This window comes from Coregonus lavaretus (genome assembly GCF_964263955.1).
Source record: "Coregonus lavaretus genome assembly, chromosome: 28".
NCBI classification, from domain to species: domain Eukaryota; kingdom Metazoa; phylum Chordata; class Actinopteri; order Salmoniformes; family Salmonidae; genus Coregonus; species Coregonus lavaretus.
In genome coordinates this window covers 5,017,869-5,043,853 of record NC_140015.1, presented here as the reverse complement: position 1 = coordinate 5,043,853, position 25,985 = coordinate 5,017,869, and the positions used below count along the sequence as shown (strand labels likewise).

General features: G+C 44.2%; 1 protein-coding gene across 1 annotated transcript; it reads left to right on the top strand.

The window, feature by feature from the left end:
* Positions 1–1,737: 1,737 nt before the first annotated feature.
* On the top strand, positions 1,738–25,495 carry LOC311104111 (membrane-spanning 4-domains subfamily A member 4A-like). Its single transcript, XM_084145780.1, has 7 exons — positions 1,738–2,039; positions 2,164–2,280; positions 2,718–2,774; positions 3,086–3,250; positions 6,382–6,504; positions 17,100–17,189; positions 25,359–25,495. Exons 1-7 carry the CDS (start codon positions 1,791–1,793, stop codon positions 25,455–25,457), a joined length of 900 nt encoding a protein of 299 aa, XP_084001906.1. The 5' UTR covers positions 1,738–1,790; the 3' UTR covers positions 25,458–25,495.
* Positions 25,496–25,985: the final 490 nt, after the last annotated feature.

The following is a 25,985-nucleotide window of genomic DNA, read 5'->3' as shown; positions in this document are numbered from 1 at the left end:
CGCACAGGCATACAAAAATGTGCAACAGAGAGCTCTGGGTGAGTGGGGCGCCTACTCACCTGGAGGGAATCCCCAGTGCGGGACCTGTCGTCCTCTCCCCTAGGAGGCCATCCCCAGCACCTAGCCGCGGTGTGTCCTCCCCGACCACAGTTGGTGCAAGGGATGGACCCCCTAGCAAGCCGACCCCTCCTCTCTCTAGCGCCAGCACCCCCGAGCTCCATGGGGCACGGCGCGGAAGCGCTGGAGGGTGAAATGGACGGACCCCCCTCGGAACGCCCGCGGGTAGCTAGCAGGTTATCCAGCCTGATGGACATGTCGACCAACTGGTCGAACGTGAGGCTGGTGTCCCTACAGGCCAGCTCCCGACGGACGTCCTCTCGTAGACTACACCTGTAGTGATCGACGAGGGCCCGATCATTCCACCCTGCATCTGCCGCTAGAGTACGGAATTCGAGGGCGAACTCCTGAGCACTCCTCCTCCCCTGCCGGAGGAAGACCAGACGCTCCCCCTTGAAGCGGCGGGAGAACTCGCTGTACGTGATGGTGTCCGCGTCGATCCTCCTCCACTCCGCGTTGGCCCACTCCAACGCCTTCCCGGACAGGCAGGAGATCAGGGCGGACACGCTCTCATGTCCCGAGGGCGCCGGATGCACGGTGGCCAGGTACAGCTCCACCTGGAGAAGGAAACCCTGGCACCCGGCTGCGGTCCCATCGTAAGCCCTCGGGAGCGAGAGTCGGACTCCTCGGGGTTCTGGTGCGGGACTAGGCTGACTGGCCGATGGTGCTGGCACGGAGGGTGGCGGTGGAGGCGTCCCCCAGCCTCGGATGGTGGTGATCACCTCCTGCAGGGCGGTCCCCATCTGCAGGATCTGGTCCCCTTGCTCCCGGACCCTGTCCTCCAGAGTCGCCTGGGCTGCTGCGGCTCCTGCTGATTCCATAGGTGGTGTAATATTCTGTCAAGGTGTGCTGTAGGTGTAGTGGCGGAATCAATTGCAGGACGCAGACGGATAATCCAACAAACTTGTATTGAGCCGAAAACACGGCAAAACGGACAACACTTGCCCGAAGGCGAAATACGCACGAAGGCGAAAACGAAACTGAACAGCGCACAAACAGGTGCGTAACTCCAGCGCAGTGGAGAGAAGCTCAACCGAGCGAAAACACGTCTGACACAAAACAATATTACACAACACCTGACACACACAACGGGAACTAAATAGGACACTAATGACACTGAATGAAAACAGGTGTGACAACACTTAGACAGAAGCAAACGAACATGAAACATACAACGGTGGCAGCTAGTACTCCGGAGACAACGAACGCCGAAGCCTGCCCGAACAAGGGAGAGAGGCAGCCTCGGCCGAAACCGTGACACAGAGGGGCAAAGTCTTTAGTTAAATTAAATTACTTTATTATACCACACCTTGAAGATGTTTGCCTATACAACACAGAACAAAAAAAAATGTATACACTTCCATGCTATGTAGCATGAAAGAGAAACTTATACACACTTTCATGAAAGTGTATGAGTTTCTTTTATAGCCTGTGTTCTGTAGGCAAACAACTTCAAGCCCATGATGGGAAGTTATGATAATAAAGAAGGAACTAAAGGACACGGTAATGAGGAACTTATTCAAGTAAACAAATGATACAGTAACCACAGACACACACAGCCTACCGCCCACCCAATGGAAAGAGTTCAAAGACTAGTGAGTGGCTGACACACCATGCATGACAGTCACAGGTAAATTATTACCCGGAAGTCCCAGGTAGAGTATAAACTTTGCATGAGGCTCAACAATACACCACTGACTAGCCGTATCACCTCTTACTGTACTACAAACATCCTTCCCTCCTCTGTGAAGATGTCCAGCTCTGTAACAACCACCACTAACGGGGTGGTGGTCATCACCCATGTACACCCTACTGGAAACGAAATGGGGGTCGCGGGGGTTGCTTCTGCCCCTCACTGTTTGGGACAGACGGTCTACTCAGCGCTGGGAAGTTTCTTGGCGGGGCATCCAAAAGCGCTGGGGGTAAGAATTTCTGTTTTACATCATTAGAAAATTATTTTGAAATAAAAAACAACCATTTTGGTTGAACGTATTGGAAGAAGAGAAAAATGAATATCCTGCTTTGTACTTTGTTTTTCTCTCACAGACCGTACAGATCATGATCGGTTTGCTGATGCTGTTGACAGGAATCGTGATGGCTACAGGACCACGAGTAGACAATATTGGAGTATTTAGTGGAATATTTGTCTGGGGATCTATCATTGTGAGTGAGCTGCTCTGTCTAACAATCATTTCTTAAATTTCCTGTCTTCATGCAAACAAAACATCCTAATAATTGAATCATGTCACATTTTGAAAAGAAATGCATTAAAAACAAATATGTCAAAAAATGAAAAATATATACAATCTTTCATTTAAGGTAATGCTTTATAACGAATGACTTAACTAATGACTTTTATCAACGTATATGTATTTGGATAGGCCTATGCCATTCATACACTCATGCATTTCTGTGTGTATGGAATTCTATGTGGGAGTAATTCAACTTGAATTTCAACTTTGGTCATACTGTAGAAATATGTTTATCCCACATGGTACCTTACACCCTAGATAGTGCACTACCTTTGTAGTGTACTATGTAGAGAATAGGGTGCCATTTGGGACACAGGCTTGTATAATCTCTTCCTTGTTCCTTCTCAGTATGTCATTGCAGGCTCTCTAACTGTTGCTGCTGACAACAAACTGAACAAATGTCTGGTCAGTATCAATTATTCTTTCTTCAATAAAGTTTAGGCTTTTGATTTATAAAGTTCCACTCTATTTCAAAACACAGAATCTACTTTACATATAGGCCCACATTTTTTCATTCAACCTGCTTGTTTTCCTCCCACAACACAAGCAGTGGGGTGCGCAATGGCGATTCAGCAACTGCGGATCGCCCCTTTAATAAAGACTTGTAATAATTATTGTCAACACACTGTATTCTATATTGCATTTCATTCTTCAGAAATGTTCATCCACAACCAATCATTCATTCCCATGTCCTCTTTCTGCTCTCTGTACCTTAGGTGAAAGGCTCCCTGGGAATGAATGTTGTTGCCACGGTTACTGCTGTTACTGGCATCATCCTCTATTCTATAGACAGTGCTGGGATCCTCTTATACAACTACTCCTGTGGCTATCCAGACTATCCTTCATACTACCCTCCATACAACGTCTGTCAACAGTATCGGGTATATACCAAATGCTTATTCCTTTGGTCAGGAGATACAGTGAGGGAAAAAAGTATTTGATCCCCTGCTGATGTTGTACGTTTGCTCACTGACAAAGACATGATCAGTCTATAATTTTAATGGTAGGTTTATTTGAACAGTGATAGAGAATAACAACAATAAAATCCAGAAAAACGCATGTCAAAAATGTTATAAATTGATTTGCATTTTAATGAGAGAAATAAGTATTTGACCCCTCTGCAAAACATGACTTAGTACTTGGTGGCAAAACCCTTTTTGGCAATCACAGAGGTCAGACGTTTCTTGTAGTTGGCCACCAGGTTTTTTTTATTATTTTTTTTATTATTTATTTCACCTTTATTTAACCAGGTAAGCCAGTTGAGAACAGGTTCTCATTTACAACTGCGATCTGGCCAAGATAAAGCAAAGCAGTGCAATAAAAACAACACAGAGTTACATATGGGGTAAAAAAAACATAAAGTCAAAAATACAACAGAAATATATATACAGTGTGTGCAAATGTAGCAAGTTATGGAGGTAAGGCAATAAATAGGCTATAGTGCAAAATAATTACAATAGTATTAACACTGGAATGCTAGATGTGCAAGAGATTATGTGCAAATAGAGATACTGGGGTGCAAAAGAGCAAAATAAATAACAATATAGGGATGAGGTAGTTGGGTGGGCTAATTTCAGATGGGCTGTGTACAGGTGCAGTGATCGGTAAGGTGCTCTGACAACTGATGCTTAAAGTTATTGAGGGAGATAAGAGTCTCCAGCTTCAGAGATTTTTGCAATTCGTTCCAGTCATTGGCAGCAGAGAACTGGAAGGAATGGCGGCCAAAGGAGGTGTTGGCTTTGGGAATGACCAGTGAGATATACCTGCTGGAGCGCAGACTACGGGTGGGTGCTGCTATGGTGACCAATGAGCTAAGATAAGGCGGGGATTTGCCTAGCAGTGATTTATAGATGGCCTGGAGCCAGTGGGTTTGACGACGAACATATAGTGAGGACCAGCCAACAAGAGCGTACAGGTCACAGTGGTGGGTAGTGTATGGGGCTTTGGAGACAAAACGGATGGCACTGTGATAGACTACATCCAATTTGCTGAGTAGAGTGTTGGAGGCTATTTTGTAAATGACATCGCCGAAGTCAAGGATCGGTAGGATAGTCAGTTTTACGAGGGCATGTTTGGCAGCATGAGTGAAGGAGGCTTTGTTGCGAAATAGGAAGCCGATTCTAGATTTAACTTTGGATTGGAGATTCTTTATGTGAGTCTGGAAGTTGAGTTTACAGTCTAACCAGACACCTAGATATTTGTAGTTGTCCACATACTCTAGGTCAGACCCGTCGAGAGTGGTGATTCTAGTCGGGTGGGCGGGTGCCAGCAGCGTTCGATTGAAAAGTATGCATTTAGTTTTACTAGTGTTTAAGAGCAGTTGGAGGCTACTGAAGGATTGTTGTATGGCATTGAAGCTCGTTTGGAGGTTTGTTAACACAGTGTCCAATGAAGGGCCAGATGTATACAAAATGGTGTCGTCTGCGTAGAGGTGGATCTGAGAGTCACCAGCAGCAAGAGCGACATCATTGATATACACGGAGAAAAGTGTCGGCCCAAGAATTGAACCCTGTGGCACCCCCATAGAGACTGCCATAGGTCCAGACAACAGGCCCTCCGATTTGACACACTGAACTCTATCTGAGAAGTAGTTGGTGAACCAGGCGAGGCAGTCATTTGAGAAACCAAGGCTGGGATCCTCTTATACAAATTGCACACATCTCAGGAGGGATTTTGTCCCACTCCTCTTTGCAGATCTTCTCCAAGTCATTAAGGTTTCGAGCCTGACATTTGGCAACTCGGTGAAGTTGTCCTGTTCCCTTAGCAGAAAAACACCCCCAAAGCATAATGTTTCCACCTCCATGTTTGACGGTGGGGATGGTGTTCTTGGGGTCATAGGTAGCATTCCTCCTCCTCCAAACACGGCGAGTTGAGTTGATGGCAAAGAGCTCAAATTTGGTCTCATCTGACCACAACACTTTCACCCAGTTCTCCTCTGAATCATTCAGATGTTCATTGGCAAACTTCAGACGGGCCTGTATATGTGCTTTCTTGAGCAGGGGGACCTTGCGGGCGCTGCAGGATTTCAGTCTTTCACGGCGTAGTGTGTTACCAATTGTTTTCTTGGTGACTATGGTCCCAGCTGCTTTGAGATCATTGACAAGATCCTCACGTGTAGTTCTGGGCTGATTCCTCACCATTCTCATGATCATTGCAACTCCACAAGGTGAGATCTTGCATGGAGCCCCAGGCCGAGGGAGATTGACAGTTATTTTGTGTTTCTTCCATTTGTGAATAATCACACCAACTGTTGTCACCTTCTCACCAAGCTGCTTGGCGATGGTCTTGTAGCCCATTCCAGCCTTGTGTAGCTCTACAATCTTGTCCCTGATATCCTTGGAGAGCTCTTTGGTCTTGGCCATGGTGGAGAGTTTGGAATCTGATTGATTGATTGCTTCTGTGGACAGGTGTCTTTTATACAGGTAACAAGCTGAGATTAGGAGCACTCCCTTTAAGAGTGTGCTCCTAATCTCAGCTCGTTACCTGTATAAAAGACACCTGGGAGCCAGAAATCTTTCTGATTGAGAGGGGGTCAAATACTTATTTCCGTCATTAAAATGCAAATCAATTTATATCATTTTTGACATGCGTATTTCTGGATTTTTTTGTTGTTATTCTGTCTCTGACTGTTCAAATTAACCTACCATTAAAATTATAGACTGATAATTTCTTTGTCAGTGGGCAAACGTACAAAATCAGCAGGGGATCAAATACTTTTTTCCCTCACTGTATTTGTAAATCGGTAAAGGGGTATTTATAATCTATAATCGTATTACTAGACTATTGTACGTACTGTTGAATGTTTTTATTTTTATTTTAAATTATACACCATTTGTAGAATATATGTGACAGCTCCAACCTGCAAGCAATAGTGAATTAGATGCTATTGAGTTCGTTTATACTTCTTATTAGCCCACACTGAAATGGGAGTCAATGTTTAATTGTACATAATTGCTCCAAAATGGCGGTGTAGTCTAGTTAACTGCTGTTTCCTGTTCCTCTCTGTCTATAGGTCAGGTCCCAGGGAATTTCAGGTGTTCTGACTGTTTTCTCCGTGCTGGAGTTTATAGTGTCCATCTGTGTCTCGTCATTTGCCTGCAGAGCTGTCTGCCAGTGCTGCCGTTCCACCCCTGAGGTAAGTATATGGACATAGATTTCTGTCTAAATGTTGTACAAGATTTAGACAGAAATCTAGCTCCATATACAGTGTGGTCCGAAATTATTGACACCCTTCATAAAAATGAGCAAAAATAAATAATTCAATACTGAGCTGCATTGTATGCACCCAAAAATGAATACTAATAGAATTGCTCAGAGAAAGAGATTTTGCTTAACAAGTAATACAATTAATGACACCCCTGTTTTCAATACCTTTCAATACCTCACTGTGCAAGGATAAAAGCACTGGCACTTTTTCTAAAATGTTTTCTGATTTGGAGAACACATTGGGAGGGATCTTAGACCATTCCTCCATACAGAATCCTTCCAGATCATTGATATCCTTTGTCTGCGCTTATGGTATGGGGTTCTTTTCTGCTTAATGCATTCTCATTTCAACGCCAAACCCACCACTGGTGTGCATAACCAAAGAGCTCTATGTTCATGTCATCTGACCAAATCACCGTTTCCAATCCAAGTGCCAATGCCGTTTAGTAAACTCCAAGCGTTTGCATTTCTTGGATGACATGAAAATAGAGCTCTTTGGCCATGCACACCAGTGGTGGGTTTGGTGTCGAAAGAGCAGAAAATACCTACTGTAAAATATGGTGGTGGATCTTTGATGTTATGGGGCTAATTTTCTTCCACTGGTCCTGGGCCCCTTGTTAAGGTCAATGGCATCATGAACTTTACCCAGTGTTGGAGCCAATTTGGGTGTATCTTATATTATTGTATTATTTGGGCAATTACACTCCCGACCACTAGGGGCAGCTAAATGGTGGTGTAAACACACCAGGTGATCTATAAAGACACAGGTGTTTGAACATATGGTGTGTGTGTGGACGGTGGGAGAGCTCACGGTTCTTACTTTTGTTATGACAATTTGCCGCCAACACAGCGGTCGTGAGCTCAAGCCTAGGAAGGGTTACTGATTCATGGGAGCAACTCTCTTTTCCCAGCATGAACGAAAGATGTACTTGCTTCTTGTTAAAAAGCATTAAGTAAGATACAGCTCTATAACCAAACTCATTGGCATCACTGGCTTTCCAAAGTCTTCGGGCTTGATGCACCTCTTCTCTTCACCTTGAGCTATGCCACTTTCGCCAAATTTGCCATCCATCCTTGCCATTGCTGTGAGAGAGATGTCGTTATCCCAGCTGATTTTTCTTCTACATAACTCCTGTAGCAACAGTTTTGGAGATAGAGTAAACAGTGATAGAAAGCATATTTGGGTGTATCTTATGGTATTATTCAAGCAATTACACTCCCGACCACTAGGGGTAGACAAACGGTGGTTGTAAACACACATCAGGTGGTCTATAAAGACGCAGGGGTTTGAACGTATGGTGTGTGTGGATGGTGGGAGAGATCACAGTTCTTACCGCAATCAAATCAACACAAACTAATGGAAGAAATGCCAAACAAGATGCAAAGGATTGCTACAGTCAACTCTATGAATCAACATTCATTCATTCAAGGTAACCACTATTGCTAAGTTTGAGGCGCATAAAGAGCAAGTCTATTTGCTACCATCAACTCACCTGGTGACATTGGCTACTTAGAAATCGTAGATTTTCATAAGCAAATTGTCGTAACACCCAGTACCAGGAAATCTTTGCCCAAAACCTGGTTGCGTCTGCCAGGAGGCTGAAACTTGATTGCGAGTTGATCTTCCACCAAGACAATAACCCCAAGCACACACCAAAATTGACAAAGGAATGTTTTTTTTTAAAACAATAACAACCACACATAAACAAAAGACTAAACAGAGTAGACACACCCAAATTTCAACAAACATCAATGACATCACACCTGCTCAGACCCACATATTCCCACCGCAACCATACACATCATGTATGTCTCACAACCACACTCCCCCTCATCCTTCATCCCCAGGACATTCCAGTGCTTGTCCATCCACTATCGTACTGATGCAGGCTCATTTGATTTCCAGTTTTTAAGACATTTTTTAAAATCATTGACGAGAAAAGTATGGTCCACCCCATTGAGTATTTCACTACACCCTCATATGCCATGTCTTGAAATATGCAGATAGATGGATTCAAAGTAAACTTACATTGTAAAACTCCTGACTGCCAACGTTCTAACTCCACCTTTTAACTTTTTGACTTCATAGCACTCCCAGAAGGCATGAATTATTGAGTCCTTGTTAGTTGTACACTTAAAGGTCCTGAACAGTCATTCTGAAAAGTTTTTTCTCATGGTTAACTACCAGGAAGTTTGAAAAGACAGGCTGAGTGGGCGGGGAGCTTATATTCATGAGCTCGCCTTGACTGACAGCTCTTTGAAACGCCTATGTCAAGCAAATTGGATTCATTGAGCAGTGTTGCAGTAAAATCATCTCAAGCAAATTTGGTGATACACAAAGCAACTCAAACAACATTGAAATTACATCAAAGATGTAAAAAAAATTATACATCTTCCGTTTAGCATGTCTGTTCTGATGCGGTTCACAGCAGCACTGGCGGATGTGTTGAAATGACAAATGTGTCTGAGTTTTGAACAAACCCCCTTTTGTTCTATGCTGGCTGAAGACCTAGCTAGCCAGTAACTAGCTAACACCAGACACAGATGAAAGGGGACACATAGAAGTAGTATCTTTGCCATAGATGATACATTTGGTATTATATTTGCTTACACCGTACATTCAAAATTTTGGCACCAGTAGATATCTAGCTATGTTAACCAGGCCCCTCTGCAAACATGCCTTCTCCGATGTTGGTTACAAAGCAGTATTTATTTAAATTAGGTAAGAGAATATCATGTTACCATCGCTTACGGTGATGTCACCTTGTCCCCTTAATAATTAATCCAAGGATTTGACATGGGGAAGGGGACCAGTAACTTTATGATCAAACTTTATCAGTGTAGAAACAACAGTCATTTTTCATACTTTGGTCATCATTCTTTGATCTGGTTTCCTTCAAATATCATCACATTTCATGAAAAACCTGATTTTGATCTTTAAAACCCTACCTCTTAAAGGAATATCTGGAATAGTATAAAGTATTCCCTCAACATTCATTTGCTGTCTAAAAGATTTCAGATCGAAATTTCATGATATACAGTGGGGAGAACAAGTATTTGATACACTGCCGATTTTGCAGGTTTTCCTACTTACAAAGCATGTAGAGGTCTGTAATTTTTATCATAGGTACACTTCAACTGTGAGAGACGGAATCTAAAACAAAAATCCAGAAAATCACATTGTATGATTTTTAAGTAATTCATTTGCATTTTATTGCATGATATAAGTATTTGATCACCTACCAATCAGTAAGAATTCCGGCTTTCACAGACCTGTTAGTTTTTCTTTAATAAGCACTCCTGTTCTCCACTCATTACCTGTATTAACTGCACCTGTTTGAACTCGTTACCTGAATAAAAGACACCTGTCCACACACTCAATCAAACAGACTCCAACCTCTCCACAATGGCCAAGACCAGAGAGCTGTGTAAGGACATCAGGGATAAAATTGTAGACCTGCACAAGGCTGGGATGGGCTACAGGACAATAGGCAAGCAGCTTGGTGAGAAGGCAACAACTGTTGGCGCAATTATTAGAAAATGGAAGAAGTTCAAGATGATGGTCAATCACCCTCGGTCTGGGGCTCCATGCAAGATCTCACCTCGTGGGGCATCAATGATCATGAGGAAGGTGAGGGATCAGCCAAGAACTACACGGCAGGACCTGGTCAATGACCTGAAGAGAACTGGGACCACAGTCTCAAAGAAAACCATTAGTAACACACTACGCCGTCATGGATTAAAATCCTGCAGCGCACGCAAGGTCCCCCTGCTCAAGCCAGCACATGTCCAGGCCCGTCTGAAGTTTGCCAATGACCATCTGGATGATCCAGAGGTGGAATGGGAGAAGGTCATGTGGTCTGATGAGACAAAAATATAGCTTTTTGGTCTAAACTCCACTCGCCGTGTTTGGAGGAAGAAGAAAGATGAATACAACCCCAAGAACACCATCCCAACCGTGAAGCATGGAGGTGGAAACATCATTCTTTGGGGATGCTTTTCTGCAAAGGGGACAGGACGACTGCACCGTATTGAGGGGAGGATGGATGGGGCCATGTATCGCGAGATCTTGGCCAACAACCTCCTTCCCTCAGTAAGAGCATTGAAGATGGGTCGTGGCTGGGTCTTCCAGCATGACCCAAAACACACAGCCAGGGCAACTAAGGAGTGGCTCCGTAAGAAGCATCTCAAGGTCCTGGAGTGGCCTAGCCAGTCTCCAGACCTGAACCCAATAGAAAATCTTTGTAGGGAGCTGAAAGTCTGTATTGCCCAGCGACAGCCCCGAAACCTGAAGGATCTGGAGAAGGTCTGTATGGAGGAGTGGGCCAAAATCCCTGCTGCAGTGTGTGCAAACCTGGTCAAGACCTACAGGAAACATATGATCTCTGTAATTGCAAACAAAGGTTTCTGTACCAAATATTAAGTTCTGCTTTTCTGATGTACAGTGGGAAAAAAGTATTTAGTCAGCCACCAATTGTGCAAGTTCTCCCACTTAAAAAGATGAGAGAGGCCTGTAATTTTCATCATAGGTACACGTCAAATATGACAGACAAATTGAGGAAAAAAATTCCAGAAAATCACATTGTAGGATTTTTAATGAATTTATTTGCAAATTATGGTGGAAAATAAGTATTTGGTCACCTACAAACAAGCAAGATTTCTGGCTCTCACAGACCTGTAACTTCTTCTTTAAGAGGCTCCTCTGTCCTCCACTCGTTACCTGTATTAATGGCACCTGTTTGAACTTGTTATCAGTATAAAAGACACCTGTCCACAACCTCAAACAGTCACACTCCAAACTCCACTATGGCCAAGACCAAAGAGCTGTCAAAGGACACCAGAAACAAAATTGTAGACCTGCACCAGGCTGGGAAGACTGAATCTGCAATAGGTAAGCAGCTTGGTTTGAAGAAATCAACTGTGGGAGCAATTATTAGGAAATGGAAGACATACAAGACCACTGATAATCTCCCTCGATCTGGGGCTCCACGCAAGATCTCACCCCGTGGGGTCAAAATGATCACAAGAACGGTGAGCAAAAATCCCAGAACCACACGGGGGGACCTAGTGAATGGCCTGCAGAGAGCTGGGACCAAAGTAACAAAGCCTACCATCAGTAACACACTACGCCGCCAGGGACTCAAATCCTGCAGTGCCAGACGTGTCCCCCTGCTTAAGCCAGTACATGTCCAGGCCCGTCTGAAGTTTGCTAGAGTGCATTTGGATGATCCAGAAGAGGATTGGGAGAATGTCATATGGTCAGATGAAACCAAAATATAACTTTTTGGTAAAAACTCAACTCGTCGTGTTTGGAGGACAAATAATGCTGAGTTGCATCCAAAGAACACCATACCTACTGTGAAGCATGGGGGTGGAACTGAAGGAGTGCAGCCATCATCTTCCATCAAGTCCCTCTTTGACATTTTGGTGATGACCTCGACCTTCTCTGGGTCAACAGCAACACCGTCACTGTCAACGATGTGTCCGAGAAACTTCACAGATCTCCGCAACAGATGGCATTTTTTTGGACTCAACTTTAGATTGTGCTCCCGTAGCCTCTGGAAAACAACCTCTAATCTGCTGAGGGCCTGCTGTTCATTGGGGGCAAATATCAAGAGATCATCTAGGTAGCACAAGAGACTGCTGAAGTTAAGATCGCCAAAGATACTCAGCATCATCCTCATGAAGGACGCTGGACTGTTGCAAAGCCCCTGTGGCATTCTGTTATACTCGTGCAGGCCTAATGGTGTTGTGAAGGCGGTATACTTTTTGTCCTCCTCATGCATGGGCAAGTTATAAAATCCAGACGTGAGGTCCATGGTGCTGAAGACAGCATTACCGCCAAGGGCAGCCAAGCAGTCCGATTGATGGGGCAAAGGATGAGCATCCTTGATAGTTCTTGCATTCAGCCATCGAAAGTCTGTGCATATCCGGAGGTCGCCATTTTTCTTCCAAACCATCACGAGTGGAGAAGCATATTCACTCATTGATTTCCGTATGATTTCCTGTTCCTCCATCTCGGTGAGAACTTGGCGCAGCTTTTGATAGTGGGCTGGCGGCACTCTGCGATATGGAAGACGGAAGGGACGGTCGTCAGTGAGGCGGATCCTATGGGCAAAGCCCTTGGCTTCTCCACAGTCAAGATGATGCTTTGAAAATATATCCTGATATTTCTCCAGCAATGTCACAAGTTGGAGCTTGGTGGAGGGGCTCGCTTCACAATGATCAATGTCGACATTTCCTAGACCAGACTTCTGCAGTCTGTCTTTCAGGTCACCGTTGTCGTCCTGTTTCACATGAGTCACTCTAACAGAGCCAGCATCACTCTGACAGGAACCCTGGAACAGTGTGAGATCTTCAGCTGCAACACAAGTAGAGACGTCCGCAAGCTTGCTGTTCCTTTTCAGTGTGAGTGGTTTGTCTGAGATATTAGTGATTTTCATGGGAGTCCAGCCATCTCCCCATAGCGGTGTTACCACTCTCCCCACCATAATGCCCCGAGGCACACACCTGGAGGTTGTAGGCTCCACCATAACTGTACTCCCAGGTGACTTGGGTATATTACTTGGCAGTCTTCCCCACAGCAGGTACTCTTGTTTGGGAAGGAGAGTCACCGCCTGAGTTAGCTTCACTGTCCCTACTTTTCCTGGGACATCTTCACCCCTCCATCTTGTGAGACTGGTCATCATTTCTAGAAACTGTTCGCCATCTGGAGACCCTTTTGTGTTGCTCGAGATAAGTGTCCAATAACTGTTCTCGTTTTTCAGCTGATGCAGTACACGTTTCAACATGTTGGTGCCTACTATTATGTCGTCTTTCTGACCAGTGATCACCAGAACTGGGACCATGCACTTTACCCCATACAGACTTAGTTCCATGTCATACATGCACTTGGGGCGCACTTGTACTCCTCCACAGCCAACAAGGATGATATGCTGTGAGAGTTCTTGATGTGGGGTCAAGACGCTATCCGATAGTAGTCTCTGCTCTGCCTCTTCACTTATCGTGCAGGCCATTGAGCCTGTATCGAGGAGCCCTTGCAACTGAGCACAGCCATTAACTGTCACCGGTGCGTGAAATAACTCACTGAACGTCTCAACTCTGTGAATATTCTGAACAATTACCGTGCAATTATCAGACATTGCTTTACAGACATTGACATACATCTCCTTCAATTCTTCACTTTCTTCAAGGGTTGAATCTTCAACGCTCACACATCCCCTTTCCGTATGTGAGCTATCTAGTTTAAACTGGCTCCACCTTGCTCAGAGTTAGGTGGTGTGTGCGCTAACTGTGGCTGAGCGTTAATTCTTGGCCGGCGCTGTTGGCATTCTCTCTTCCAGTGGCCGGGCTTGTAACAGCCCATACAGAGGTTCGCCTGTCTACAGTGTGCAGTAGTTGAGTGTTCGGCAGACTGACAGACTTTACATCTACTCTGAACAATGGCTGCTGGCCCCCTGCTTGGTGGCACGACTGCTGTTGTGTGTGCCGTCTGCTCTAGCACACGGTTCAGCAAGCCAATGAGAGACTGCATGCAGATGCTCTCTGTCTGAGGAGAGGATGGAAGCCCCATTGCCTTTGGGTAACCAGTAAGGTCTGTTGGGTTTTCAGCAGCGACTGTCTCTGTGGTTAATGCCTGAGCATGTGCACCAATGTTCTTTGGCCGATAAGATTTGGCTTGACACATTGTTCTAGCCTCTCTCTGATGTTCAACGAGGTGTTCCTGAATCTCATTTGCTGTCCACTTTTCAGCTGTTTTGCACTTTAGGACACTTGCCAGAGCGGGGTCGGGACAGTGTTTCACCAGCATCATTGTGACTTCGTGAGAGGGGTCCTCAATGTTTCGCCCCTGCCTTCTCAGACACTCATCTGCGACATCCACAGCCTTGTTCAAGCGTATCCAATAGTCCATGGGACTTTCTCCGGCCAGAGGAAGTGTGTTATAGAAATCTGCTAAAGGCATAGAGGAGTAGGTTAACTCACTGAAATGTTGTTTCAGAATATCAAAGACGAGCTTGGAGTTCTCAGCTGGCTGCAGCGATGGCATACTGCGCAGGGTAACTTTAACAATGTCTCTAGCCTTTCCCATTAGTCTTGACATTATCTCCTGGGAGTGCTCTTGCGGGTGTACACCCCTCTTATTCAGGTAAACGCTCATAATCTCTTCCCACTCATGGACTGTGTGTTTGTCTGTTCCATCACCCCTGAAGTACGGCGGCTCTTTGACATCTGTCTTCATGACTAACTTTACTCCTGTCATGTTCAAATCAGACTGTCCATATCCTAAGTTCAGGCTAGGCGTAGGAGTGGTTTGGTTATCTGCACTACCAACAGATCTCTGTAATTGGCTAGCAATGTTCTCTCCTATTTCATGAGCTAACTGTGTGATGAGACTCCCTAGGTCTGCAGAACTCACATGTGAACTAGACACTGGCTGACGTGGAGAATGTTCATCTGTTTGGGTGTGAGTGTATGAAAATGCAGGACGGCCCACTGAACTAACGCTGCTTGCAATGTCTGGAGCATCTCTTAAGCTACGTATGTGTGGTGCGGGGGAATATTCATCAGTGCGTAAGCGTGTGGACGAGAGTACAGGTCCGCCTAGTATACCAGCACCCCTAACCGGCGTGCTCTCCACCCTACTCATAAACCTGCCCCTCCCCAGGCTTACCCCTGCAGCATCTCCAACACTAAATAGTGTCTGCGCATCCTTACCATCAGCCATTTTTTTCACAAAAAAAATTGAAAGTTGTAATAGACTATGGTAATGATATGTGAATCACCAGAACATGTGAATATGAAGAAAAAAATTGTAAAATGATAGAAGTAGCTGAGGTAAGCAATTAAGAGCTACAATTTACACATTAATGTTTGCCCTTATACTTGTCAACGTTCCGAAGAGGTTCCTACTCGTCACAGCAACCACCGGCGATCACCCTGGCGATGATCTGAAGCGAAGATATCCGGGTCACGGCACCAATGTAGCCGGCGCGGTCTGCTCGTTGCCGACTACTGCGTTGTGTTCCGGTGCACTGAAGACAACACACTGGCATACTTGAAGGCACTTTATTGTGTACAACTCTCTCAATCTGTTCAACATCAAGGAGAGAAAATGTTCAAAACTCTACCCTCGACCAGAATGCGCCTCTCCCAGCCGAGTACAATGCAGACTCAGTATAATCACATTCAAAAATACAAGGAATAAAATACAACATAATTGGAAAATAAACATCGCATCTGGTGTATATCTTATGTATGTGTCATATTGCATGTTATCTCTGCCAAAAACTCTGAGCTTTTAGCCTTTACATTAATACTGTGCAACATGACATAAACCATCTTTCAAATAGGTAATACATACAGTAATATGCACGAAGCAACATGTAATCCTTCACATTTGAGCTTTTCAGTGCCATTAAACACTAATCAATACATGAAAACATTTTAAATGAACACATATTTTTAACCTGATATAGGGAATACATACCTGTTCAACATCAAGGAGAGAAAATGTTCAAAACTCTACCCTCGACCAGAATCCGCCTAACATAAAAAGAACAACGTGGGCTTCAACACAAGAGGATAGAATGACGATCGCTAACTTACAGCTAAACAAAACACGAGGTTAGCTAAGTTAGCAATTTCTCAAACTCTCAAAAACAGCTAAATTCACGACACAGCTTGATTAAATGTATGTACACTCATCATATAATATACATACAAGTTACTATGTGCACTGAAACGTTTTAGTTTTAACAGGTATATCAAGTTTATATCACGCCGAAGTGAACACATACCTCTCCCAGCCGAGTACAATGCAGACTGAGAAAAGCATGACACCCCTCCGCATATAACCAAACCAACACTCTAGAGGGCGCACTTACACAACTAACTCTCCCAATATCTGTAGACTACACGAAATGCTGAACAATACAATATTTTGGTGAAATCAACTCACAAAATAAAATAAAAAATAGAAAATGAACGGTTGCAAAAATCTGTAATTCTTTGACCTGTTACACATAGTCAGATGGAACAGAGTAAATAGGAATTTTAACGTCATAGATTTAGCCGGTGGTAACTTGTGGAATAGACACCGGCTGGAATGCGGTTTTAACCAATCAGCATTCAAGTTTAGACCCACCCGTTGTGTAATTCACAATAGCAGCACTTACAGTTGACCGGGGCAGCTCTTGCAGGGCAGAAATTTGACTAACTGACTTGTTGGAAAGGTGGCATCCTATGACGGTGCCACATTGAAAGTCACTGAGCTCTTCAGTAAGGCCATTCTACTGCCAATGTGTGTCTATGGAGATTGCATGGCTGTGTGCTAGATTTTATACACCTGTCAGCAATGGGTGTGGCTGAAATAGCTGAATCCACTAATTTGAAGGGGTGTCCACATACTTTTGTATATATAGAGTATGTTCTGGCAACTGTAAGAGCACTGAGCAGTCATGACACCTGTATATTTGATAAGCAATTTCTATAAATGGACTTAAAATTGACATGTCTGTCTTTTAGCAAGTGTTCATCATTGGGAATCAAGTACCGGTACCTCATGGCAGCATGACTCCAAGCAACGCACCTTTCCCTCCTCAGAACAACTACGAGGTTGACATCTTTGGAGGTTGAATTGCAGGGTTGCCATATAAAATAGGCTGCTCATTATCTACAATTCAAATAAAAAATATCTCACCAGTGTCCTAGCAACTGAGTTTCTGGAGTAATTTTTTTTAAAATTCCACTGCAAAAACTTTAATTTAAAAATTGTGCAATCAACAAAACATTGGTCACTGTGTGACCGTACTTGCGAACATTATAAAAAGTTTAAGTTTAAGTATCGGCCAATTAAAATTGTTGACGTAGTTGCACGTGATCAAAGGCTACATGTTAGCTGTTCCCATCACCTAACCTGATACATTTAGCCCTATGCTAAACTCACCAGGTGGCCGTGATTATATTTGGTTGATATTCCGTATCAGCCAATTAAAATCGTTTACGTAGTTGGACCCAAAAGAACCAATGATGTGTATAAACCCTAGATGACTGACAGGGGACACTGTATTGAAGCCACTGGACAGCCATCTTGGCACTCCTGCTCCAATGTCAAAAATATTTTGGAAGCTATAGAAATGCATTTATTAATGTCTACATTCGTTTTTGACACGTTTATTCTATTACAAATACCGTAATGCATACTTTCAAATTATATTATGTGAGCTAAACATAAACATTTGAAAATATATCAAAACATTTTCCTTAAAGTATTTTTTTTAGAGAGTACTAATGTTACTGTCCCCACTACAACAACAAAAATACATGTAATTTTGTCCTTGAAACATTTATTTGAAATACTGTAGAATTCCATTCATTCCTATGGATGGCTGTTCCTACTGGAGAGTGCCAATATGGCTGACCGGTGGTGTCAAAGCTCTCAATGGCCAATACATAGCACCAGAAATCCAGGGTTTATATACATCATTGGATAGAACACTTTCCCATCACCTTAACAACAGTCAAACGGCACCATCTGCTAATCAAAGTTACTTATAGTTATGATATTCAGCCCAAGGGCACAACGGCCACTGGCCGCAAAAGGCATGGATTTTTTTAGTGGGCATTACGGCCACACAAAGGGGATGCCGCTTGTCAAATTGTGAATGAGAGACTGATGAAGTATGTTAACCTAACTTTATAATGTTAACCTAACCTAACCTTAGCTCTTGAGAATCCAAGCCCATACAGCCATAGGGTTCTCATTTGAACAATTGACCACAGCAGGGCCAACGTGTTAAACTCTCCAGATACTCTGTCTAATCGTTAATAATCACTGAGTGCAATACGGTTTTGGAAACCTCGAATATTACTTTCATATCACCCCAAAATGATTTTACAAATACAAAAGACACACTTACTCTGCGCCGCTTTAACACAGATTCCCACTGAGATGTTTTGCATTGCACTTCCTGAGCTAATAGAAACTCTGAAGGAAACAAAGAAACCCCTTGGTTCAAAGCTTCACTGTAAACTCCAAGGCATTTTCAACTAAAATACTTCTACTAAGTTGAACTTAAAGTCAATGAAAAGTAATTATTATTAAAATATTGATGTGGTACTGACTCAAAACTAAATGAGCAGTCACATCAACTCTATTTTTTTAAGTTATGAACTTTTTTTCCCAGCATGCTGTACTGCAGGTAGAATTTTTTTTGAATTGTTTTTAATATCTGTGTATTTACATGTACATTGAGTGATTGATTGATTAATCTTATGCTACTCAAAGATAAATAACATAAATGTTTCTAAACTCATTTAGTTCGATTTTTTTCTCCAGTTACTGAAATGGTTGTTCCAGTTTATTAAATGGCTTAGGTTATCACCTTACACTGTTCCTAACCCTGGTAGTCGTTATGAATTCAGGTTGTGGGTGATTAAAACATTAAACTGGTGGAATTCGTAACTCTGGCTGGATTCCACTAAGAATTACACAACACATTGCAAGCCAGCATAATGTGACTAGCAGGTAGGGTTGCAAAATTCTGGTACATTTCCCAGGTTTTCCAGAAATCTCGGTTGTAAGATTCCTGGAAATCCTTCAACCAGGATCTGGGAATTTTGGGAAAGTTACTGGAATTTTGCAACCTTACTTGCAGGTCTGATGTGGCCTGTAAACCATGTGTTTCAGGCCACTGAAATAGGGTAAAGCTAGTCCTCAAAATAAGGCCTTAAAAGACTTGTGTTTTGATGAAGTTATTTATAATGATAACATTTGCCTAGGAACTCACTTGGTGAAGGCCACAGGAGTGAAAATGAATGAATTCAACAACCATGTCTCTGTCACTAACAAATACAGTCATAGGTGGTAACTCTACAATTCACTCAAAGGCAAGGCACACTGGGAAGGCTTAGTGGGGGTGTTACTCAGAATTTTCAAGCTGATACAACTCAAATCTGGACCCCCTACAGGGCACGACAATGACTCTTCCTCCTCAGGAGGCTGAAAAGATTCGGCATGGCCCCTCAGATCCTCAAAAAGTTATACAGCTGCATCATTGAGAGCATCTTGACTGGTTGCATTACCGTTTGGTATGGCAACTGCTTGGCATCCAACCGCAAGGCGCTACAGAGGGTAGTGCGTTCGGCCCAGTACATCACTGGGGCCAAGCTCCCTGCCATCCAGGACCTCTATACCAGGCGGTGGTAGAAGAAGGCCCTAAACATATTCAGACTGCAGCCACCCAAGTCATAAACTGTTCTCTCTGTTACCGCACAGCAAGCGTTACCGATGCACCAAGTCTGGAACCAACACGACCCTGAACAGCTTCAACCACCAAGCCATAAGACTTGTAAATAGTTAACCAAATAGCTACCTGTACTATCTCCATTGACCCATTTTTTCATGAACTCTTTTGACTCATCACATTTTACATTTTACATTTTAGTCATTTAGCAGACGCTCTTATCCAGAGCGACTTACAGGAGCAATAAGGGTTAAGTGCCTTGCTCAAGGGCACATTTACGTCATTTAGCAGACGCTCTTATCCAGAGCGACTCACCAATTGGTGCGTTCACCTTTTTGGGGGGGGGGGGGGGTTAGAAGGATTACTTTATCCTATCCCAGGTATTCCTTAAAGAGGTGGGGTTTCAAATGTCTCCGGAAGGTGGTGAGTGACTCCGCTGTCCTGGCGTCGTGAGGGAGCTTGTTCCACCATTGGGGTGCCAGAGCAGCGAACAGTTTTGACTGGGCTGAGCGGGAACTATGCTTCCGCAGAGGAAGGGGAGCCAGCAGGCCAGAGGTGGATGAACGCAATGCCCTCGTTTGGGTGTAGGGACTGATCAGAGCCCGAAGGTACAGAGGTGCCGTTCCCCTCACTGCTCCATAGGCAAGCACCATGGTCTTGTAGCAGATGCGAGCTTCAACTGGAAGCCAGTGGAGTGTGCGGAGGAGGGGGGTGACGTGAGAGAACTTGGGAAGGTTGAACACCAGACGGGCTGCGGCATTCTGGATGAGTTGTAGGGGTTTAATGGCACAGGCAGGGAGGCCAGCCAACAGCGAGTTGCAGTAGTCCAGACGGGAGATGACAAGTGCCTGGATTAGGACCTGTGCCGCTTCCTGTGTAAGGCAGGGTCGTACTCTCCGAATGTTGTAGAGCATGAACCTGCAGGAGCGGGTCACCGCCTTGATGTTGGCGGAGAACGACAGGGTGTTGTCCAGGGTCACGCCTAGGCTCTTCGCACTCTGGGAGGAGGACACAGCGGAGTTGTCAACCGTGATGGCTAGATCATGGAACGGGCAGTCCTTCCCCGGGAGGAAGAGCAGCTCCGTCTTGCCAGGGTTCAGCTTGAGGTGGTGATCCGTCATCCATACTGATATGTCTGCCAGACATGCAGAGATGCGATTCGCCACCTGGTTATCAGAAGGGGGAAAGGAGAAGATTAGTTGTGTATCGTCAGCGTAGCAATGATAGGAGAGGCCATGTGAGGATATGACAGAGCCAAGTGACTTGGTGTATAGGGAGAAAAGGAGAGGGCCTAGAACTGAGCCCTGGGGGACACCAGTGGTGAGAGCACGTGGTGCGGAGACAGCTTCTCGCCACGCCACTTGGTAGGAGCGACCGGTCAGATAGGACGCAATCCAGGAGTGAGCCGCGCCGGAGATGCCCAGCTCGGAGAGGGTGGAGAGGAGGATCTGATGGTTCACAGTATCAAAGGCAGCAGACAGGTCTAGAAGGACAAGAGCAGAGGAGAGAGAGTTAGCTTTAGCAGTGCGGAGAGCCTCCGTGACACAGAGAAGAGCAGTCTCAGTTGAATGACCAGTCCTGAAACCTGACTGGTTTGGGTCAAGAAGGTCATTCTGAGAGAGATAGCAAGAGAGTTGGCTAAAGACGGCACGCTCAATAGTTTTGGAAAGAAAAGGAGGTAGGGGAGAAGGTCACCGGAGATGGTCTGGAGAAGAGAGGAGGGGATGGGGTCAAGCGGGCAGGTTGTTGGGCGGCCTGCAGTCACAAGTCGCAGGATTTTATCTGGAGAGAGAGGGGAGAAAGAAGTCAAAGCATAGGGTAGGGCAGTGTGAGTAGGACCAGCAGTGTCATTAGACTTAACAAACGAGGATCGAATGTCGTCAACCTTCTTTTCAAAGTGGTTGACGAAGTCATCCACAGAGAGAGAGGAGGGGGGGGGCGGGGGGGGGGGGATTCAGGAGGGAGGAAAATGTGGCAAAGAGCTTCCTAGGGTTAGAGGCAGATGCTTGGAATTTAGAGTGGTAGAAAGTGGCCTTAGCAGCAGAAACAGATGAAGAAAATGTAGAGAGGAGGGAGTGAAAAGATGCCAGGTCGGCAGGGAGTTTAGTTTTCTTCCATTTCCGCTCCGCTGCCCGGAGCTCTGTTCTGTGAGCTCGCAATGAGTCATCAAGCCACGGAGCTGGAGGGGAGGACCGAGCCGGCCGGGAGGATAGGGGACACAGAGAGTCAAAGGATGCAGAAAGGGAGGAGAGGAGGGTTGAGGAGGCAGAATCAGGAGATTGGAGGGAGAAGGATTGAGCAGAGGGAAGAGATGATAGGATGGAAGAGGAGAGAGTAGTGGGAGAGAGAGAGCGAAGGTTGCGGCGGCGCATTACCATCTGTGTAGGGGCAGAGTGAGTAGTGTGGAGAGCGAGAGAGAAAAGGAAACAAAGTAGTGGTCGGAGACATGGAGGGGAGTTGCAGTGAGATTAGTAGAAGAGCAGCATCTGGTAAAGATGAGGTCAAGCGTATTGCCTGCCTTGTGAGTAGGGGGGGATGGTGAGAGGGTGAGGTCAAAAGAGGAGAGAAGTGGAAAGAAGGAGGCAGAGAGAAATGAGTCAAATGTGGACATAGGGAGGTTGAAATCCCCCAAAACTGTGAGGGGTGAGCCATCCTCAGGAAAGGAACTTATCAAGGCGTCAAGCTCATTGATGAACTCTCCAAGGGAACCTGGAGGGCGATAGATGACAAGGATATTAAGCTTAAATGGGCTAGTGACTGTGACAGCATGGAATTCAAATGAGGAGATAGACAGATGGGTTAGGGGAAAAATTGAGAATGTCCACTTGGGAGAGATGAGGATTCCTGTGCCACCACCCCTCTGACCAGATGCTCTCGGGGTATGCGAGAACACATGGTCAGACGAGGAGAGAGCAGTAGGAGTAGCAGTGTTTTCAGTGGTAATCCATGTTTCCGTCAGCGCCAGGAAGTCGAGGGACTGGAGATTAGCATAGGCTGGGATGAAGTCAGCTTTGTTGGCAGCAGAACGGCAGTTCCAGAGGCTGCCTGAGACCTGGAACTCCAGGTGTGGGGTGCGTGCAGGGACCACCAGGTTAGAGAGGCAGCAGCCACGCGGTGTGGGGCGTTTGTGTAGCCTGTGCAGAGAGGAGAGAACAGGGATAGGCAGAGGCATAGTTGACAGGCTGTAGCAAATGGCTACAATAATGCAGAGGAGATCGGAATGAAATGAACTAAACATCGGGAGAGTAGAGAGCAGGGCCTCCCTCACCAAAAACTTATACTTCTAACAACTATAATTGTTTCACTGAACCACCCGAACAAAAACTCTACCAACTTCCACCTTTAGAAATCAGAATTGTTGTGAACCACAGCGGTTCAATGTTTAAAGGAATAGACTCAACCCACTTTATTCAGCTAGCTAACTATGACACCATAGCTAACTAGCATGCTAGCATCCAAAAACACACAGTTTAGCACCAACACTTGCATCCAAAAACACACAGTTTAGCGCCAACACTTGGTCACAACAAACCACCAATAGTGTGTTAACACACTAAGCAGATAATTCGTGTCCGTGTCTGTTGGCTAGCTAGCAATGGCCACTGTGTTGACCTTGTTTGAAGAACGGCTAGCTAGCTAGCTTCGTGCTACCCCCGGCACCGCCGAACAACAATGCCAACCCACAGTAACTAACCACAACAGCCCACGATGCCTAGCTATGACGCCATAGCTAACTAGCATGCTAGCATCCAATAACACACAGTTTAGCACCAATACTTGGTTACAACAAACCACCAAGAGTGTGTTAACACACTAAACAGATAATTCATGTCCGTGTCTAGTTTCTTTCGTAACGCAGCAAAAATTAAACGTTGGTTAGCTAGCACATTAACATTGGAAACAACTCTCCACCGTTGCACTAAACAGATAATTACCAATAAACGTTACCAGTAGCTACCCGCTAGCTAGCTAGCATACCAAGAGTGTGTTAACACACAAAACAGATAATTCATGTCCGTGTCAAGTTCCTTTCATAACGCAGCAAAAAAAATTAAACGTTGGCTAGCTAGCACATTAGCTAGCACATTAACATTGGAAACCACTCTCCACCATTGCACTAAACAGATAATAACCAATAAACGTTACCAGTAGCTACCCGCTAGCTAGCTAGCCTCGTGCTTCGCCGGGCTCCGCCGTAACAATACTTAAACAATACGTAAACAATACTTACCTACAATAATTGCCTACGGAAACCTACAATAACTACTAAATAAACTACCTACCTACCTACCTACGATCTAAATACATGGTTTAAGCTTTACTCAACACCATATGAGAAGCCAAGCTTACCTCCTGCTAGCCAAGCTTACCTCCTGCTAGTTGGACATCCAGACCAGTGCTGTCATCATCACATGCGCTGCTGCTACTGCTTATTATCTATCCTGTTGCCTAGTCACTTTACCCCTACCTATATGCACATATCTACCTCAATTACCTCGTACCCCTGCACATCGACTCGGTACTGTTACCCCGTTTATGTAGCCATGTTATCGTTACTCATTGTGGATTCCTTGTTTTATTATTTTTCTATTTTTCTCTCTGCATTGTTGGGAAGGCCCCGTAAAGAAGCATTTCACTGTTAGTCTACACCTGTTGTTTACGAAGCATGTAACAAATCAAATTTGATTTGATTCTGTCCCTAACACTAAAACTAAAATGAAATAATATAAAAACGAAACATGAATATTTGTATACAACTTAAACTAAATAAAAACTAACAATAAAGGTCTGACAACTAACTGAAACTAAACTGAATTCAAAATCAACATTGAAAAACTGTCACGATCGTCGATAGAAGTGGACCAATGCGCAGCGTGATAAGTGAACATACTTATTTTATTAGAGTCACCACATGAACAAAACAACAAACGATACGTGAAGTCCTTGGTCTACAACACCAAACCAACACGGAACAAGATCCCACAACACACTGTGGAAAACAGGCTGCCTAAGTATGGTCCCCAATCAGAGACAACAAGCAACAGCTGATACACGTTGCCTCTGATTGAGAACCACACCGGCCAACATAGAAACAAATAAACTAGATAATCACCCTAGCACACAAAACACATAGAAACAACACACCCTGGCTCAACATAACAGAGTCCCAGAGCCAGGGCGTGACAAAAACGAATAGATATAACTTAAAACCTTAAAAATGATATAATAACCTTGCAAGGATGTGATGATCATACAATATTTGCACTCTACAGTCTCAACCCAGGAAGTAATCAGTTTAAATTGTAGATACTGAGTGTACTGTAATGTTTTTGTTAACATCTCTTTATTGTAGAATGTCTATCATAGGATGCAACCCAAATGGCATCCTAATCCCTATATAGTGCACTACTTTGGCCCAGTACACTATATAGGGTATAGGGTGTGGACTTTGGTCAAAAGTAGAGAATAGGGTTCCATTTGGGACATAACCATAGGTAAGGTCATATATGTCCAATGATGTACTGTGTTGTTTCTACAGACTGTGATCTACCCAAAGGGTCCTGAGGGAGACGGTATGGGTACAGGGTTTCAACAGAACCCCCTGCCCCCACATCCCTTGAGAATTGGGCCTCCGTGAATACATCGCTCATTTTCTTGTTGAAGTTCTCTAGGCCTATTTTTCGGATCCAAGCCAGGCAATGGTTAGCACCACATCACTGATCTGAATAATTTGACAGTTAAATATTGATAGTGTATTGTAATGCAATGTTTCAGTATAATGTTTAGGTTACTATATTGTTGATTTTATAACTTCACATTTTTGTAATTTCTCTCTTTTTTTAATTGATATAATTGTAATAATGTAAAAGTCATGTATAGTACATTTATTTATCAACTAAAATCAACCACTGCTATATGACAAAATATGATGATGAGGCATCACTTTTTTAAATAAAACATACAATAAAATACATATTTAACTTAATGTCTTTAAACAAGTCATGATTTGGAGTCACTTTTATCTTCTATACAATGTAATTAATGACATTCATATTTGGGGTAAATATTGATCTTTAAAGTAGGGCTAGACCTAAATAAATGTATATTTTTGGGAGGAGTGGTTGAAGGGTCTGAAAACATCCCGATAAGGAGGGAGTGGTGTGTG

Bases quoted from the DNA above. Each gene is read 5' to 3' on its own strand.
- LOC311104111 (XM_084145780.1), top strand. From the start codon at position 1,791: ATGAGGCTCAACAATACACCACTGACTAGCCGTATCACCTCTTACTGT. The intron at 2,281-2,717 runs GTGAGTGAGCTG...GTTCCTTCTCAG, and splicing joins TTGTCTGGGGATCTATCATT to TATGTCATTGCAGGCTCTCT. The intron at 6,505-17,099 runs GTAAGTATATGG...TCTGTCTTTTAG, and splicing joins GCTGCCGTTCCACCCCTGAG to CAAGTGTTCATCATTGGGAA.